Source organism: Hemicordylus capensis, chromosome 2 (genome assembly GCF_027244095.1).
Source record: "Hemicordylus capensis ecotype Gifberg chromosome 2, rHemCap1.1.pri, whole genome shotgun sequence".
Lineage (NCBI taxonomy): Eukaryota > Metazoa > Chordata > Lepidosauria > Squamata > Cordylidae > Hemicordylus > Hemicordylus capensis.
In genome coordinates this window covers 165,279,470-165,298,162 of record NC_069658.1, presented here as the reverse complement: position 1 = coordinate 165,298,162, position 18,693 = coordinate 165,279,470, and the positions used below count along the sequence as shown (strand labels likewise).

Genomic DNA, 18,693 nt, shown 5'->3' with positions numbered 1-18,693 from the left:
AGCATGCTCAGTCTCTCCAGTTGAAGCCAGTGCCCTTACCCTGAAGGTCAATCTAACGGAAGCTCTTCCGTTAGATTGACCTTCAGGGCAAGGGCACTGGCTTCAACTGGAGAGACTGAGCATGCTCTCATCAATGTAAGAGCTTCCGTTAGATTGACCTTCAGGGTAAGGGCACTGGCTTCAACTGGAGAGACTGAGCATGCTCTCTTCTTGCCAGTTCTCCAGGAATGTCACAGAAATTCACATCTGTCCTTTGGATGCACTATTGAAGTCATTCTTTTTTAATGTTTATTTTAAGCAGGATTGAAAATCTGAGAGGGGTTTTGGGCAGAAAATAAAATGGAGCTTCGTTTGGGCTTCGTTTGACCGTACTGCACATGCTCAGATGCACCAGGCACGGGCAGGACTCGTCGAGGGGCAGGGGAAAGTGCTGCTACACCTGGCAGCAGGGTATAAAAGTGGCCTCCTCGTTGTCCTTTGCAGCCACTAACAAAGCCTTTGCTAGTGCAGGCAGCCCTCCTTTGTAACGCACGAGATCTATGGCGGGAGCTGGCGAAGGTCTGAGGAGCAGTAAGAAGCTGGTGGAGTGTTTCTACGATGTGGTGTCTCCGTATTCCTGGCTGGCATTTGAGGTCAGACGGGCGATGTGAGCAGCAGGTGTCGGGGAGAGGCGTGGGAGTGGGCGCTGCCTGCCAGGGCTGTCCGTAGGGCAGGGCCACCGCCCCCCCCCCACCGGGCCCTGCTGTTTTAGCCCCCGTTGAAACTGACTGGGAGGGAAGAAGGGGTCCCCGCCCTGGCAGATGTGCCCCAGGCAAGCCCTGCACCCCATGAGCGCTCTCCAAGGACAGCCCTGGTGGCTGCCTCCCCGTGTGGGGGGTGGGTATTATCCCAATGGGACGGGCTCAAGTTCAGGCTGCTTCCTCCCCGAAATCCCCCGCAGCAGGAACGCCCCCTTCTTATAGTGCCCCACCACCACCACCACCAAACGATGTCCCAACGAGTTCAGTGGGGTTGTGTTCTATATGATGTCTACATTTGGGGTTACCATTTTACTGCCTGTTCCTATTCGAGAATAAGGCTGCAGCCCCTTTACACACTTTACTGGGAGTAAGTCCCACTGAAATAATTTACTCAAGAGTCCCTTATTCTGAGTAAAGATGTGTAGTATTGCTCTGCAAGACTGCTGTCCTGTGTGCATTTACCTGGGAGTAAATCCTGTTAAATTAAGTGGGGCTTACTCGGACTTAATGGCACAAGTTTTTACCTTTGCTTCTGAAAAGATGTGTATAGGTCTCAACTGTTAAAGTATTTAGAAGCAACTACCACCCCTTCAAGGGTATTTCCTCCAGTGTAAGTAACTGCATATATGGAATTGTAGCCTTAGATTGCCAGAAGCTTCTTATTGCACTGCAGTGGCCCCTTATTCCAGATCAAAACAGCTCTGTTTGCTCTAACTGGAACACCGCTTGGCCCAGCTCATGAGTCCCCTCTTATGGAAGGTGTCGCTTCTGGTGAAGTGATCGCTACTACTTAAGTTCTCAGGATTTCTAGGTTCAGCCCTTTGAGAAGCATGTCTGGGGTTAGTTGCTGCAAATATGGAGGGGGGTGGGGGCTAACTCCCAATGGGATGGATGGCCTGGTCCCTTCCCTCTCAGCAGCGACTGCCTCCCCCGCCCCCATCCCTGCCAGTTTGCACTGATAGCCAAGGCCAGGCTTTGAATGCAGCCAGATGGCCTTTGCCAAAGAAGGGAGTCAGGCAGCCTTGCAAAGGTCCTTGCAAAGGTCTCTGCCTCTCCAGTCTGAGCATTGCCCTGTTTACTGTTGCAGCTAGAAATGTTGCATGGCTCCCAGCTGTAATTCACTCACGTGTGGGGGTCTAAGGGATTGTCATTCCTCACACTGTGGCAGCTAGTAGCAGTTTGGTTGGCACAAGGCTTATCTCTCGAGAGAAGAGGATCTCACAACTTTAAATCTCCTGAATTTTATTCAGTGCTTTTGAATATGGCACCTGTTGCTCTAACAGTAAAAGTGTTCAAACATTCCTTCTTTAGGTTGTTGGAAGAAAAACACTATGATGAATGAATCCACTTTAAAAATACTAACAAACCACATGCAAATAGATCCTCCAGTTGGCTTGCTCCATTGTGTACAACATGGGTGGTTCCAGTCTGAGACGGTCACACCTTGTTCACTCAGTCTCTACAGGGAGTTTGAACAGCATCTTCATCCATCTGTTGTCCACCTATACTTTTGCTTAAACCATCACATTTCTTAATGAAGAAAAATCTGACTTTTTTTTTTTATCCGTGATATAGCACTGAACATGTGGACTGTTAGCATTTCTATTCAGTCTTTCTAGAACATAAGAGAAGCCTCACTGGATCAGGCCCAAGGCCTATCTAGTCTAGCATCCTCTTTTCCACAGTGGCCCACTGGATGCCTCTGGGAAGCTCACGGGCAAGAGGCAAGGGCATGCCCTCTCTCCTACTGCTACTTCCCTGCGACTGGTATATGGAGGCATCTTTCTGAGAGGTGTGTGCCCAGATACAGACTACAACAGAAATAGGACATGTAAAAGAGGGAGAGTCGATGTTCCCCAAACATGCTATATCTACTGCAGTCTGGAAGTAGCAATGCATTTCTACTTGCAACTCCTAACTTTCTCACTACTGGCTCCAGGTCTCTCTCCACATGCCTTGGAGGCTGCTGTTAATCACCAGTTTTATTTTTCTCGCCACTGCAGGTTCTCTGCCGGTACCGTCCCATCTGGAACATTGAGCTGCGTTTGCGACCTGCTTACCTTGGAGGCATAATGAAGGGGACTGGTAGGTGCTGAATGGTGCTAGTGGGTTCTACCAAAGCTTGAATATATTCATGGAGAATGCCTCCAGAATATTTTCCCCACTTCAGAGGGATCTTGAGATTTTGTCTGCATTTCAGTGTGAATTGCAGGAGATGTGTGAAGCATCCTATATCCATCTTCTTTCTTGTGTACTTTCTTAGTGCAATCTTACAATGTGAAGAGTATTACAACTTTCCGAGTTATCAAGGCTTGGAAATCTAGCTTCTTCCCCAAACTGCTGTTCTTTTGGTTTTACTGTTGCTTATTCTTAGGTGACTTCGTTGTTTGACTGTGTAGTGAACGCTGATTTTGCTGGACCTTGATTAAACTTGATTTTGCTGGACCTTGGCAAAGAGGCACCTTTTTAACGTGGTGATTCTCTTTATTTAGCAGGGGGAGAGTAACTGGCCCTATCCACCCCCAGCACAGTACCTCCAGTGGCTGTTGCTGGTGTCTATCTTATGTTTCTTTATAGATTGTGAGCCCTTTGGGGACAGGGATCCATCTTACTGGTTTGTTATTTCTGTGTAAACCGCCCTGAGCCATTTTTGGAAGGGCGGTATAGAAATTGACTAATAAATAAATAATAATAATAATAATTGGCACCCTGGGTGCAGTTCCAAAATACCTTGAAGAGCACCTCAACACCATAGGGGCCACAGAAATAACCATCAGCCAATAACAAAAAGCAGCTTTACTGGGAACAGCCTATATTCTGTGACGATATCTATAACAACAGCAACAACATTGACAATAAAATTCAGCCATCCTAGGTCCTTGGGAAGGACTCAATGTCTGGATAAAACAAACCGGTCAATAACACCTGTCTGACTGTGTAAATAAATAATAATAATAATAAACTAAAATGTTTTCTAGGTAGTCATCAAAGTTATCAGGTACTGGGGTGGTAATTGGGAGAGATTCCACAATCTTGTGTATCCACAAAAATGAATTTTGTTCTGGGTGGCAGTATCAAGGCAGTGTGCGCGCACCTGCATTCAGAGAGGAGCCTTCCTTATTGAACCTGAGCAGGGTTTAAAATTAACTGAGCAGACATGAGAAAACTTTTGAGCGCAAGCATATGTGCATGCCTTAGAGAGAACACTGCTTGCCTCTGTCTGGTGTAAGAAATTTAAAATATTAGAAAATCTCACTATTGTCTACTAGGGAATGATCATTTAAAGAGCAGAAGTGCAGTGAAACTAAATAGCTAGGTCCTGTAGAACTAGTTGCCTGCTTAACCCACCGGAAAAATGATCAGTCACATCTGTTCAGTTAACAATATACAAACAGTTTATTGTACTCACCACAAATCTCAGTTACAGAAGACAGCAGAGATGGCGGGATTGCTTTTTCAGCTAGCTGAAGGCAATCAGTCCTTAGGAGTGTGGTTTCCCAAAAACTTGTCTTGTACCTCAGCTGTGTGACACCTGTTTCTGTTTTTCTGTGTCCATGTGGAAATCCTCCCTGTTCCCTGCTGTGTTGTAAGGCCTAATATTTCTTGAACAATTACTACCTGCCAGACAGTGTTGAGACATCTGTGTCGGGAGCTGTCTCTGACTTATGGTTACAATGAGTTGACAAGAATACACAACAAGTTGTTCTAATAAGAACTAATCAGCTTACTTTCCTTTCACTATGTCTACCTCTGGACTAAATTTGGTGCAGCTCAAGGGCCACAAGTTAGATATCTTGTGCCTCAAATATTCATGTTTGCCATCTTGGCTCAGGGTTGATGTTTTCATTGCACAGGGACACCTCAATGGTGCAGTTTGTTACTCACTACAGCTGTTTCAAATTTGGTTCAAATCAGACTGTCCACAAGTTAGTGTCCTTGCACCTCCAAAAGTTTACATGTCTGCCATCTTGAATTGGGGTGGAAGACATCATCATAATCTTTACTGTTGAGGTGTCCCTATGTGTACCTACAGCTGTAGCAAATTTGAGTCAAATCAGTTAGACAGTCCACGTTAGCCCACTTGTGCCTCAAACATTCATGCACCCGCCATCTTGGATTGGGGTAGATGACATCATCACAAACTATACCATTGAGGTGTTTCTATCAGTGTTCTCTCTAGTTGTTGTTTTTAAAATCAGTGTGTGGAATGAGTTTTGTTCTAGGTGGCAATATCAAGGCAGTGTGTGCACATGTGCATGCAGAATAGGGCTTTCCTGATTCAACCTGAGCGGGATCTAAAATTAACTGAGCGGACATCCAAAAACCTGTGAGCGGGCACACATGAGCATGCCTTAGAGGGAACAGTGGTCTCTATGTGTCCCTACAGCTTCAGCAAATTTGGTTCAAATTGATTAAACAGTTCACAATCTAGCCCACTTGCACCTCAAAAGTTTATGCATCCGCCATCTTGATTTGGTGTGGATGACATCACAAACTATGCCACTGAGGTGTCCCTGTGTGTCACTCACTGCAACAGTACCCAATTTTGTTCAAATGAGTTAGGCAGTCCACAAATTAGCCTGCTTGTGTCTCAGATGTTCATGTGGCTGCCATTTTGAATTGGAGTGGATGACATCATCACACACCAAGCCATTTGGGCATCCCTGTGTGTCCCTACAGTTGTAGCAAATTTGATTCAAATTAGTTAGGTGGTTCACAAGTTGGCCCACCTGCACCTCAAAAGTTTACGCATCTGCCATCTTGGATCAGGTTGGATGACATCACCAACTACTGTACACCACTGAGGTGTCCCTACAATTGTACTCAATTTGGTTCAGACTAGTCCAGGTGTTGTGAAGTTGATAGGGTCTCGCTCGCTCTGCCAGGTGATCTCATAAGCCTACTGAACAGTAGGCTAAGATGGCCTTCTGTCCTAAAGCCTAGAACACAGGCCACGATAAGCTAATCTCTTACAATATTTGTCAGTGCTCCTGAACACTTCTTTCTTATCAATATGTCGAACACTGGAAACTGCTCCTCATGACATGTGTGTTCTTTGCAACAGGTAACCAGCCCCCAGCAATGTTGCCCAAGAGAGGAGAGTACATGGCGAAGGACCTTATGCGGATGGCAAAATATTACCAAGTGCCAGAAAAAATACCAAAGGATGTCTTTGAGATGATGGTCAAAAAGGGTAAGAAAAAGAAGGTGCTGACTTTGACTAGCAAGCCAGAGATTGCCAGTTTGAATCCCCGCTGGTATATTTCCCAGACTATGGGAAACACCTATATCAGGCGGCAGCAGTATAGGAAGATGCTGAAAGGGCATCATCTCATAATGTGCCGGAGATGGCAATGGTAAACCCTTCCTGCATTCTACCAAAGACAACCACAGGGTTCTGTGTCACCAGGAGTCAATACCGACTTGACAGCATACTTTACTATACTTTACTTAGTTTAACAACCTACATTTTTGAAGTAGTAGTCCTTATTTCACTGAAAAGAAGGAGGTCTTCTCAGTTTCTTTTTAATGTTGCAAGCCATTTAGTATGAAGGAACGTTCTAGAGGTTGAACCGAAAACCTGGTCTGAAACGCTACTTAGCCTAGTAAGCTATCCCAAACTAAATGTATTTGGACCTTTGTGGTTGGCAGGCAGTATGAGGATTCTAGATTCACCTGGCTAGGTATAAATAATAGAAGCCTGGCCTCCTGGCCTGGCCTCCTCAGTGGAGTTCCTGTGTGTTGTGTTCTAAGTCCCAACCCTTGGAGAGCAGGAATCCTTGCTTGGAGAACATCCACTCCAAATCTGGCTCCAGTTAGAGCCATCCATGGTCCAACAGGAACATATTTCTGTACGAAATGTCTCCTTTTTTTAATGCATAAGCAAGCCACAGCCAACAACAAGTATTTATATACCGCTTTTCAACAAAAGTTTCCAAAGTGGTTTACATAGAGAGATAAATAAATAAGATGGATCCCTGTCCCCGAAGGGCTCACAGTCTAAAAAGAAACAGAAGGTGAACACCAGCAACAGTCACTGGTGGGGTATTGTGTGGGGATGGATACAGTCAGTTGCTCTCCCCCTGCTAAATTAAAAGAATCACCATGTTAAAAAGGTGCCTCTTTGCCAAGTTAGCAGGGGTTGCCATCCTTGATTTATTATTTATCATATTTTTATACCGCCTGATATGTATATCTCTAGGCAGTATACAAAATTTAAAATATTGAAGAGTCACAAATTAAAATACATGACAATAAAACAATAGAATAAAATTAATTGTAATTAAAAGCCTGAGAGAACAGGAGGGTCTTGAGGTTCTTCCTGAAAACAAACAGAAGGAGATGCTCTTATTTCAGCAGGAAGCTGATTCCAAAGCCCTGGGGCAGCCACAGAAAAAGCCCAGTCCTGGGTTGCCACCAAACAAGCCAGTGGCAATCATAACTGGACCTCTCCAGAAGTTCATAACAGGTGACAGGGATTATGACAAAAGAGGCGCTCTCTTTGATAACTTGGACCCAAGCGATTAAGGGCTTTATAGGTAATAACCAGCACTTTGTATTTGACCCAGAAACATATTGGCAGCCAGTGCAGTTGTCTTAGAACTGGTGTTATGTGGTCCTTTCGTGTTGTCCAAGAGACCAATCTGGCTGCCGCATTCTGTACCAATTGTAGTTTCTGGACTACATACAAAGGCAGCCCCACGTAGAGCACACTACAGTAGTCAAGCCTGGAAGTTACCAGCATTCTGTACCAATTGTAGTTTCTGGACTACATACAAAGGCAGTCCCACATAGAGCACACTACAGTAGTCAAGCCTGAAGGTTACCAGCATATGTACCACTGTTTTAAGGTCATTCACCTCTAGAAATGGACGTAGCTGATGTATCAACCTAAGCTGATAAAAAGCGCTCCTGACGACCCCCTTCACCTGAGAAACCAGGGAGAGCTTGGGGTCCAGGTGCCCTCCCAAGCTACGTACCTGATCTTTCAGGGAGAGTGTAACCCCATCCAGAACAGGCAGATCTAAACCATCTTTCAGATCCTGGCCCTCCACAGTCAGTATCTCTGTCTTATTTGGAGTCAACTTCAGTTTGGTATCCCTCATCCAGCCCATTACTTCCTCCAGGCAGGCATTTAGGGAAGATATGCCACTTCCTGATGAGGTTGGCATGGAAAAGTAAATCTGGGTGTCATCAGCATATTGGTAACGCCCAGCACCAAACCTCCTGATGATCTCTCCCAGCAGGTTTCGTGTAGATGTTAAAAAGCATCGGAGACAGTATGTAGCCTTGTAGAACTCCACACTTCAGTTCTCACTTAGTGGAGCAACAGTTTCCTAGAGACACCATCTGGAATCTGCCAGAGAGGTAGGAGCGGAACCACTGTAAGACAGTGCCACCCAATCCCACCTCCCCCAGGCGGTCCAGAAGGATACCATGGTTGATGGTATCGAAAGCCACAGAGAGATCCAAAAGTCAAACTCCCTCTGTCAATTGCCAGTTGGAGATCATCCATCAGGCCAACCAAGGCAGTCTCGACACCATAGCCCACACGAAAGCCAGATTGAAATGGGTCTAGATAATCTGCATCAACCAAAACTACCTGGAGCTGAGAGGCCACCACCCACTCAACCACCTTGCCCAACCATGGAAGATTAGAACAGGTCTGTAATTAGCTAACTCTGAGGGGTCCAGCATAGCTTTCTTCAAGAGTGGTCTAATAATAACCTCAAGACAAGGAGCATCCTGCCCTCCCTTAGAGAAGCATTTATACTATTAACCAGACCTTCTCTGATAATATGATTATCCGATGCAATAAACCAAGTTGGGCAAGGGTCAAGAGAACAGGTTGTAGGGAACACAGTCTGAAGCAGTTCGTCCACTTCCTTAGGATTCACAAACAAAGTGATCCAATCTAATCCCATAAGAGGAGTTGCTGGACACCACAGTAGATTCCGCAGTAACTGTGGAATCCAGCTCGACCCAAATCTGAGAAAGTTCATATGCAAAAAAGTTGTTAGACATCACAGCGAGTGACTGATGGTTCCAAGTTTACATTTAAGGGGGAGGGGGTACATACTAGCCCCCTCACAACCCTAGACAACTCAGCTGGACGTGAATTTGCGGAAGCAATGTGGGCAGAAAGGAACTGCCTCCTTGCCACCCACACTGCCAGAACATAGTCTTCAAATGTGCTCTGTGTTGTGCCTGATCAGACCCACACCGAGTCTTCCTCCACTTGTGCTCTAATTGTCTACCTCGCTGCTTCAGCTCCCGTAACTCATCTGAATACCACGGGGCTGTCTATAAAGCAAGTCAGCGAGGATGCTTAGGAGCTATTGTCTATTGCTCTAGTGAGTTCATTATTCCATCTTTGTACCAGAGCATTGACAAAATTGTTAGCAGAGCCAACCCTAAACCCCTCCAAGGCTCCTTGGAATCCTCTTGGATCCAATAACCTCCTCGGGCAGACCAATTTAATTGGTCCTTAACCCCTGCAGAGGTGGGTCATGGCTGTAGGTTCTACCTTAACCAGATGGTGATCCATCCATAACAATGGCGAGATGACAGGAGTCCCCACCCATGGAACACCTCCCTGATTGGAGTAAAAGACCAAACTGAGCTTTGACCAGCATCATGTGTCTCACCAGAGATCAATTGGGATAGGCCCACAGTCGGCATGGTCACTATGAACTCTTGAGCTGCCCCCAAAAACCCAGTCCCAAAATGAACATTAAAGTCCCCCACCAACAACAACCTGGGTGACTCCAACGCCAATTCAGCAGCCAGGTCCGTCAGCTCATTTAGGGACTCTACTGGGCAGCGGGGTGATTGGTACACCAGCAGAAGTCCCAATCCATCCCTGGTCCCTAGGCTTAGGTACACACATTCAGTATAGGCCAAATCCCCAACAGGGAGCCTGGTAAGGGAGATGGTATTCTTATAGACCACAGCCACCCCACCTCCCCGTCCACATCCTCTCACCTGCTCAACCATGGAATAACCCTCTGGGAGAAGCTGGGACCAAACTGGACCACTAGCCTCTCCTGAGCAGGTCTCTGCAGTACATACCAGGTCAGCTCCTTCATCCATAATCAAGTCATGGACTACCTCAGATTTATTTAGCACTTTATTTTTATTAGTTTTCTACATATCAATGTGACTTCCAGTTCATCTTTCAACATAGTTATACTACAACATCCATATTTGCTCTCGTGTGAATATTTTCTTCGCATTTATATATCTAGTTATTATATCCTAGTCCTTATTTTCATCACCATAATAATCTATTAATTTCATTACTATAACAAATTCCCCAACTGTTATTTTTACATTGCAACCCCCGTTAATAAATCCAAATTCACATTGTTTTTCATATACCGCAAAAAGGAACTTCAGATTTATTTTGAACCAACCTGGCATTACAGAGTAATAAGGTGAGGTTCTGTGGGTGGGTGGCATTGCTCTCTGGAATCAAAGAGGGTGGCAGGCCTGCTGGAAGGCAAACAGCAATTAGATTTCTGGATTTCCTTTCCCTATAACGGCCCGCTGGCCTACCAATGCCATATCTTCGTCAATTCCCCACCACCACTGGTATAGCTGACCAAGAGTCATTCCCCACCTCCCCGTCTCTGTTCAGCCCAAAACACATACCTGTACCAGGCCTAACTAAATACTAGGTAACAATAAAGTGAGCAGGAGTCTTCCTTCCAGCTGTTTAAGTTAGTAAGTTGGCCCCAGCCCTCAGTCCCACCTCCGAAGGCCGCCTCTGGCTGCAGCCCACTCTAATAATGTTCAAGATCTCCGAAGCGCAATGGAGATCCACCCACACCAATCAGGCAGTCTGGCCAGGTGCAGAATATATCTACACAATTAGAGTGAGCAGCCCCTGATAACAAACAGGCTGCAGAGAGGAGGACAAGAACCCAGAAAAAGCCTTGGCCAAACCCTTCTCCCACCCAGAGGAGAGGGGAGCCTAGAAGCCAGACAAGAACTCCTTACTCCACAGCCGTCTTCCAGTCACCTTTCTCTCTTTATGGCATAGTAGAGATGCTGGGAATTTGTGGGATGGGGAAGAGAAATCTCAGGCACTTCCACAAGTTCTTGCCATGGTAGTTTGCTCTGACAAAGAGCTGTTTGAGTCCCAAAGCAAACAAATGATGAAACGTTTGCAGATTTCCAGGAGTCGTCCCGGTCATGGGCACCCAGAAATTAAATCCCTGGCAACCACTCTCAGTCGATGAGAATCTCCCCAAATACAGAAAGTATCAAATGTAAAATATACATTCCACACAGAATACACACTGGCATGTGGTGCTGACGAAGTTCTCTTTATTTGCTTGTTTAAAAGGGCAACTTGAACGTATAGAAAAAGCAATATTTCACAAACAGCCCAAAACGTGGTTCAGAGGAGTTGTCTGTAACTAAAACGCTTGCATAGCCCCCACCGTGGCCAATGTGGGTCTTAGCAGGTGCAGCTGTGGGGGGCTGAAAGGGAGGGCTGGAGGGGGCAGAGGGCAGGGCAGCCAGTGAAGGACCAGATGCATCTCTGCCTGCCCTGCCATGGCTGCCTCTTCCCCTCTTGGTCCTCCTCGTGGCTTTATCTTGAGCTAGGGCTGAAGAGAATATATTTGGCTTGAGGGTTGCAATTTAGGATTCATAACATCATCATTATTATTAATGTGCCGTTTTTCAGTGAAAAGGTTCTCAAAGTGGTTTGCGTAGAAAAAGATTCCTTTAGCTCATGGGCTCATAATCTAAAAAAAAAAAAGATAGAAACCGACAGCAGCCACCAGTGGTCCCTCTAATTTTCTTCATCTCTGTGTGGAAAGAGTTTTGTTCTGGGCAGTAGTATCCAGGCAGTGTGTGCACACATCTGTTCAGAGTGGGGCCTTCTTGAAGAGGGATTTAAAACCTGAGCGGGATTTAAAATTAACTTTTAAATGGACATCAAATGTCCATCAAAAAAATCAAAACACTGGACATAAAAAAGTGGACATCAAAAAACTTGTGAGTGCGCACACCTTAGAGGGAACAGTGGCAGGCACTGGAAGGATGCCAAGGTGGGGCTGAACAGAGACCGTTGCCTTCTCCCTGCTGGCTGTAAGGTGTTTACTTTGCCCAGCTAATGGGGGGAAACTGCAAACTCTTCTTGGGGAATCCGGGCATTGACTTTTGCTCCTGAAAGAACCTCAGGGCTTGGCTTGCATTATGTTGTGCACTTGTCCAGAGAAGTCCGTCTTTGTGATCTAGCTTCATGTGGTCTTGTGCATTTGTGTTGCCTAATGTGTAAGGATGAAGACAAGTGAGAGATGCCATGAAAATGCCACTTTACGGACAAACCCCAAGTTGATTTCCATATCTTGTTAAACTTTGGGAAAGGCACTTCCTTTGTCGTCCCCATTATCAACCTTTGAAAAGTGTAAGCTCCTTGGAGCAGAGACCAGACGTTATTTGCTTGGGAGCTCTGTAAAGCCCCATGTACACTGATGGCCCTGCTTTGATGAAAAGCCCCCTTGAACAACCTCAACAAACCTATGAGTGAGATTGGCCTCCCTCCTCCTGTCTTGATGACAGAAGTTTCTCTCGGGGGGCGGGGGTCTCTTTTCATCTGATTCTCGTGCAGACTGATGCTTTTTATGTGTCTGTCTTTACCAAATACAGGCAGTCTGTCTGCCATGCGTTTTGTCACAGCAGTGGATATGTCACAACCGCAGTTTCTGGAGATGGTATCTAGAGAACTTTGGATGCGTGCTTGGTCCCGGGTGAGTATTTACATATTGCAGCCTCATGCATCCCTCGTAGTAAATCCCTCTGGAAGCTTGGGCCTGAAAGCCTGCAATAAATATCAATCTACCAAGCCGAATACAGTGGCCTTCCAGGGATTCATTCTAATGCCTACTTCTTGTTGTCTCCCTGGGGGCTGCAAAAATGGGGTTGTTAGGCACCTGGCAGGCGACAACATATGGCCAGTAGGCTGCATTGTGCATGGTTGGTCACAAGTTGTGCAAGTCTGAGTTAGATGAACCAGCAACACAGGAGTGCCAATATAACACAGAGGCTTCTTCATGGAAATCCAGAATTCCAGGCAGTTTTCTCTTTCCCCATCGCTCTTTGCAGTCACCAGCAATAGCTTGCATTAAGATATCCACCTCCATTTTGGGGGGCTGATGTACCTTCCTCTTCCTATAGGAAAGGCATCCATATTCATAATTTTCTTAAAATCTTCTCTGCAAAACCAGATAGCTACAGTATATTCTAACTTTAAGTCTTTGAACAAAGCCTCTGTCTGTGAGCATGTTGTAATCGGTTGCCTTCTTCCTTCTCTCTCCAGGATGAAGACATTACCCAGCCAGAGAGTATTTTGGCAGTAAGTTCCTCTTCCTCCTCCTCCTCCTTTCCTTCCTGCCGTGCATCTGCTCTGTGTGTGAGGCATGCAGTGGTCTAAATTGTGTAAGCTGATCTGTGGAGGACTGCTGGGTGGGTAATTGTTGCACTGGAACAGAAGGCTGAGTGGGAAAATGTATGGATGCCTTCGATCTCTCGGTGTCCTGTGGAATTAGGCCACATCTTTAGGGCTGAACAGTGTTGTTGTCAGGGGAGGACTGTCTTTATGAGTTCTGTTTTGTTGGTGGGGAAGGGGGAGAATCAAGATCAGGGCTGGTATGACTTTGCCATCTTCCTCGTTATGGATTCCTCAAAGGATCTGGTTGTACTTTCCTGATGGGTTTTTTATTTGTGTTTTCAAAACTGACCTTTGCAAAGCAGCACAAACAGCAGCTTAGGGCAGCTGAGACGATAGATGACTCTCTGCATTATCCATCTTAATCCAAATGGAATAGTCTGTGCCCAGACATCTCCTGATGAAAGGCCTTTGTGGTCTCTCTTGCGGCCTTTATAGCTTATGCAGAGGAATCCAAACACTTATATACCACTTTTCAACAAAAGTTCCCAAAGCGGTATACACAGAAATAAATCTATAGTTCAGTGGCAGAGCATATGCTTTGTATGCAGAAGGTCCAAGATTAAATCTCTGGAGAGCAGGACTGAGAGAGGCCTCAACCTGGCTGCATGCTGGAGAAGCATTGCCAGTAAGAGCAGACCCTTCTGGGTTAGATGGAACTGTGGCCTGACACAGGGTAACAGCAGCAGAATACTTCCTTGTGTTCCTTTGATTCCAGATGTCTTTCACTCTCGTCTTGGAAACATGAAATGTCTGTGGTCAGAGCTGACAGCTTCCAGGACAAGCAGAATATGGGCTAGACTAATACTGACCATCCCAGACAGATCATTCCGTATGTGCTCCCTTAGCTGGACTGGGTGGTGGCTGCCACACCCCCTGCCTCCCTCTTGCTCTCTAGTCCTCTTTAGGTATGTCGGCGGCATCTTGTCATTCTTGCAAGACAAGCTTGAATGTATCTCAAGTGAGCTAAACCCTTGTCGCTACTGAGAGTCTCCCAAAGTATTATGCAGTCCACCTTGGCTCAAATGGCTACAATACCTTCCTCTTGTATCTCTCTCCTCAGGCTGCAGAAAGAGCAGGCTTACCTTCAGACACAGCCCAGAAGCTTCTGGAAATAAGCCGCTCATCTGAGGTGAAGAATTGCCTGAAAGCAACAACAGATGAAGCCCTGAAATATGGGGTGAGGTGGCTGGCATCCCTTCAGGGCATAGTCCGGGGAGCAACTATACAGCTTTCAGCCCAGAACCTTCTCGGGGGGGGGGCACACTGTGGATAATCCAGAGCTCAAGAATCCAAACTCTTTAATGCCCTGCAGAGCAACAAGGTTGGCCCAGCTGCCAGTCTAGAGCCCAGCACTGGGCCCCGTCCCAGAAGGGCCTCCTCAGATACCCATCTGGTAACTTGCTCTGGCTTCGGCCAGATTCCTGACTGCCATGACGAGGCCTCTTCGGGGAAGAAGAGCAGATCAACTAGGGAATTCCTGTGGGAGACTACCTAGCAGTTAAATGAATATTATTTCCCATCCTAGGGTTGGTTCTCGTAGTTCTCCTCCTCCCACCACCAGTTCAGTTCATGGGTGAGTGAGGAGCAGGATCAAGCTAGCCAGCCATGCCCCTTAATGCCGATTCACCCGCAGTTCACACTCCACATTCAACACACTCAGCTGCGCATTCAGCATTTGCAAGGGACTCTGCTGAGTGCATGGAGGTTTTCTCCACACTTGGATCCCTGACTGGCCACAGTCTTGATTCTGCTTGGGTTTCCATGGCTGCCAGATAACTTAAAAAAAGAAAAGAAAAGCAGGGCTAAACCATACACTTAATATAGTTTGGCTACAAGCTGAAACGGAATGCTATGCAGACTATGTCTGCAGTGGCTCATTCAGGTGTGCAAGCCATCCTTGGATGCCTCAACAAATGAACAGTGAGCAAGGATCTGCTAACAGGCCTACAGCAAGAGACCAGTGAGTAGCCACATACCTGGTTCCTTTGCCTTGCTCCTCCACCCTGAGATTTTGACAATAGGATGCTGGTCTAAAATACTTCTGTGGTTCAGAAAACCCCTAAGTTAGCAGGTAGTGTTCATGCCAGCCATAGTTGATGAGCCAGCTAGTAGTTTACAGCTAGTAGCTTGTCCCAAGAGGACGGGTTGCCAGCTCCAGCCTTTCTGCTTGCTGCTCTCTCTCAGTCCGGAAGAATATTGAGGCTTTGAATCCCCAGTGAGGCGACTGTTGAGTACTATAGCAAAGTGAAGGTGGCATGGAAGAAGCACACTTCCTCCTGTCAAGTGTCTGGAGCAATGTATGGAAAATGTGCAGAGTTTATTTTTAAAACATCACACACACACCCTTCAATAAGCAACCAAGGCAGTTTCAAATATGCAGCCACTATACACAGAAGTTGGCTTGCATATTTGAATGCTGCTGGTTCATTCTTTTCCATGACATCAGAAAGTCTCTTTGTCTCCATTCAGGCATTTGGGATGCCCTCTATTGTTGCCCATGTTGATGGCGAGCCCCACCTTTTTTTTGGTTCTGATCGTTTGGAACTGCTGGGACATGTTTTGGGTGAGTGTCTCTAATGCTACTGCTTCCCTCTGTTGCTTAACAGTCTTTCAAATGCCAAGTTAAACCCAGAGCAAAGCCTGACCGTACTTTAATCATGTTATTTATAACTTGGATTTATGCCCCACCTTCCCTGACTCAGGTCATCGGCCTGGCATGCTTGGGTTCCTTTGTGGGGGTGGGGGACAGTGTGGGGTAAATAGCACAGATGGGAGGGCGACTGATCTGGGTGGCCTTGAATTCTGTCTCCTACCAGAGTCTGCTGTGTCCTGGGTGGGCGGGAAGCTTCCACTGACTCTCGTAGGAGCTTGTTCCCCTACGAGAAAGGGGGGAAGTCGATTAATGGACGTCTACCAATAGATAGATAGAAACTTCTACAGAACCAAGCAAAGTGGTTTGTCGTCTGACTTGCTCTGTGGTCCCAATTTGTTTCACAGGAGAAAGATGGTTGGGACCAGTCCCCACAGCTCCGAAGCTCTAGCTAGGTGGAATCAAAGGCTCCATGGGACCTCGAAGCAACAAGGCCGTCGGAGAAAGCACCTCTCCATTTGGCTTCTACAGTAAGATGTGAACAGCTTTCACTTTCTCTGGAGCAGCAAGGTTTTTGGGAGAAATCGGGGTGATCGGACTGCTGAGGGAGGGCCTGAATAAGTAGCTCCTCTTTCTTTGTCATTAAAGGACCTAAAGTGCTGCAGGGAACAGCTAAGCCTATTGCTCCATGGAGAGAACAAGCAAGAGCTTGCCTATGTGATCTGCCAAGCTGCATTTAGGTGTGAAGAAAGTGGTTTGGGGAGGGGGACAAATCATGCATCTTTCCCCCTCTTGCACAAGATTAAGGGGGCTAGGATCTCTGTGCCTTCTGTCTACATTGGTGCCTTCTCCTTTGGCATAGGCCAAAAACCAATATCTGTAGTGTTCACTCATGTTCCCCCTCATAGAATAATGATTTTATCTCTCACCCATGAAATAAAGTTCCATTTGATTTTTAAGCTACAAGGGAGTTCTTTATCTTGACAAACTGTATTGAAGACGCTCCTAACCCCTATTCCCACATAGTGGACTTGAAACACATCTAGTTGATTCCCATTTAAATTACATTAAGCTCAACAAGCCAGTATTTTCACATACAGTGAAGTGTAGGCAGGTTCCTGGGTGTCCTTTGACCTAAGCTGAGAAAGTGCTGCTCTGTTGTATTGCCATGAGTTGCTTAGGAATAACATACTTCTGAAAAGATAATAGCATATTATTCAAAGAGTATGTCATGCCATGTACCTGATCACATGTGGTGTACACTCCTCCAGTATGATACTCTTCAGACAGGAAGCCATCATGGAGACACATGTCAGGGAATACCATGTCCCATTTTGAATGTCACAGCTGCCAAAAATGTTGGGCACAAGTCGGATCCCAAGTATTAGACAGCATTATTATTTATTTATTCAATTTATATATCACCCTTCCAAAATGTCTCAGGGCAGTTTAGAACAAGGTAAAAACAATTAAAACAAGTAACAGTTAAAATCAGAACTATAAAACCAACTAAACAATGCAACAGCTAAAAAGCCCTGGAGATCCAGGGCAACCATTTAAAACAATTTTAACAGTTTTTCAATCATTTAAAACCCTAGAAGGCCAGGCCAAAGAATAGGTCTTAAGGGCTCTCCTGAAGGACAGTAATGATCTCGAATTACGGATTTCAGCCAGGAGTACATTCCACAGCCCAGGAGCAGCTACAGAGAAGGCATGCTTCTGGGTTACCACCAGATGAACCGGTGGTAACTGGAGATGGACCTCCTCAGATGACCTTAACGTGCAGTGGGGATCATGCAGAAGAAGGTGCTCTCTAAGATAACTCGGACTTAAGCTGTTCAGGGCTTTAAAGGTAATAACCAGCACTTTGTATTTTGCCTGGAAACATATCGGCAGCCAGTGCAGCTGTTTCAAAACAAGCATAATATGGTCTCTCTGCGTTGCCCCAGAGACCAATCTGGCTGCCGCATTCTGAACTAGCTGAAGTTTCCAGAGTATGTACAAAGGCAGCCCCACGTAGAGCGCATTGCAATAGTCAAGCCGGGAGGTTACCAGCTGATGCACCACTGTTTTGAGGTCATTCTCTTCAATGGGTGCAGCTGTCGAATCAGCCGAAGCTGATAGAAAGCACTCCTGGCTATGACCTCCACCTGAGATACCAGGGAGAGGCCTGGGTCCAGGAGTACTCCCAAGCTGTACACCTGCTCCTTCTGGGGGAGTGCAACCCCATCCAGCACAGGAAGATCTAACTCACCCCTCAGATTCTGAGCCCCCACAATGAGCATCTCCATCTTGCTTGGATTAAGCTTCAATTTGTTATCCATCATCCAGCCCATTATTGCCTGTAGGAAGACATTTAGAGAATGAGTGCCATTATCTGAAGATGAAAAGTAGATTTGGGTGTCTCAGCATACTGATACCATCCAGCACCAAACTTCCTGATGACCTCACCCAGCGGTTTCATGTAGATATTGAAAAGCATTGGTGACAGAATGGAGCCCTGAGGGACTCCATATAACAGCTCCCATTTTGAGGAGCAACTGTCACCAAGCTCCACCATCTGGGATCTACCTGAGAGGTAGGAGTGGTACCACTGCAAATCAGTGCCCCCTATCCCCAACTCCCCCAGGCGATCGAGAAGGATGCCATGGTTGATAGTATCAAACGCTGCCGAGAGATCCAGCAGAGTCACAATCCCTCTGTCGGTTCCCTGGTAAAAGTCATCCATCAGGCCGACCAAGGCTGTCTCAACCCCATAGCCAGCTCAAAAGCCAGTTTGAAATGGGTCTAGATAATCAGTTTCCTTCAAGACTGCCTGGAGCTGGTCGGCCACCACCTTCTCAATCACTTTGCCCAATCAAAGGAGATTGGCCTGTAACTATCTACCACTAAGGGGT

At 46.3% G+C, this 18,693-nt stretch overlaps 1 protein-coding gene across 2 annotated transcripts; it reads left to right on the top strand.

Moving 5' to 3' along the window:
- Positions 1-200: 200 nt before the first annotated feature.
- LOC128344319 (glutathione S-transferase kappa 1-like) lies at positions 201-16,755 on the top strand. Of its 2 annotated transcripts, XR_008315789.1 has the most exons (9): positions 201-632; positions 2,744-2,825; positions 5,806-5,934; positions 12,405-12,505; positions 13,075-13,110; positions 14,267-14,383; positions 15,676-15,769; positions 16,204-16,326; positions 16,445-16,755. XR_008315789.1 is itself a non-coding variant. In XM_053294229.1 (8 exons), exons 1-8 carry the CDS (start codon positions 540-542, stop codon positions 16,245-16,247), a joined length of 696 nt encoding a protein of 231 aa, XP_053150204.1. In that variant the 5' UTR covers positions 202-539; the 3' UTR covers positions 16,248-16,755. The 2 variants fall into 2 exon arrangements, 1 of the variants encoding a protein (XP_053150204.1); XM_053294229.1 differs by having other exon boundaries at positions 202-632; positions 16,204-16,755.
- The last annotated feature ends 1,938 nt before the right edge of the window (positions 16,756-18,693 follow it).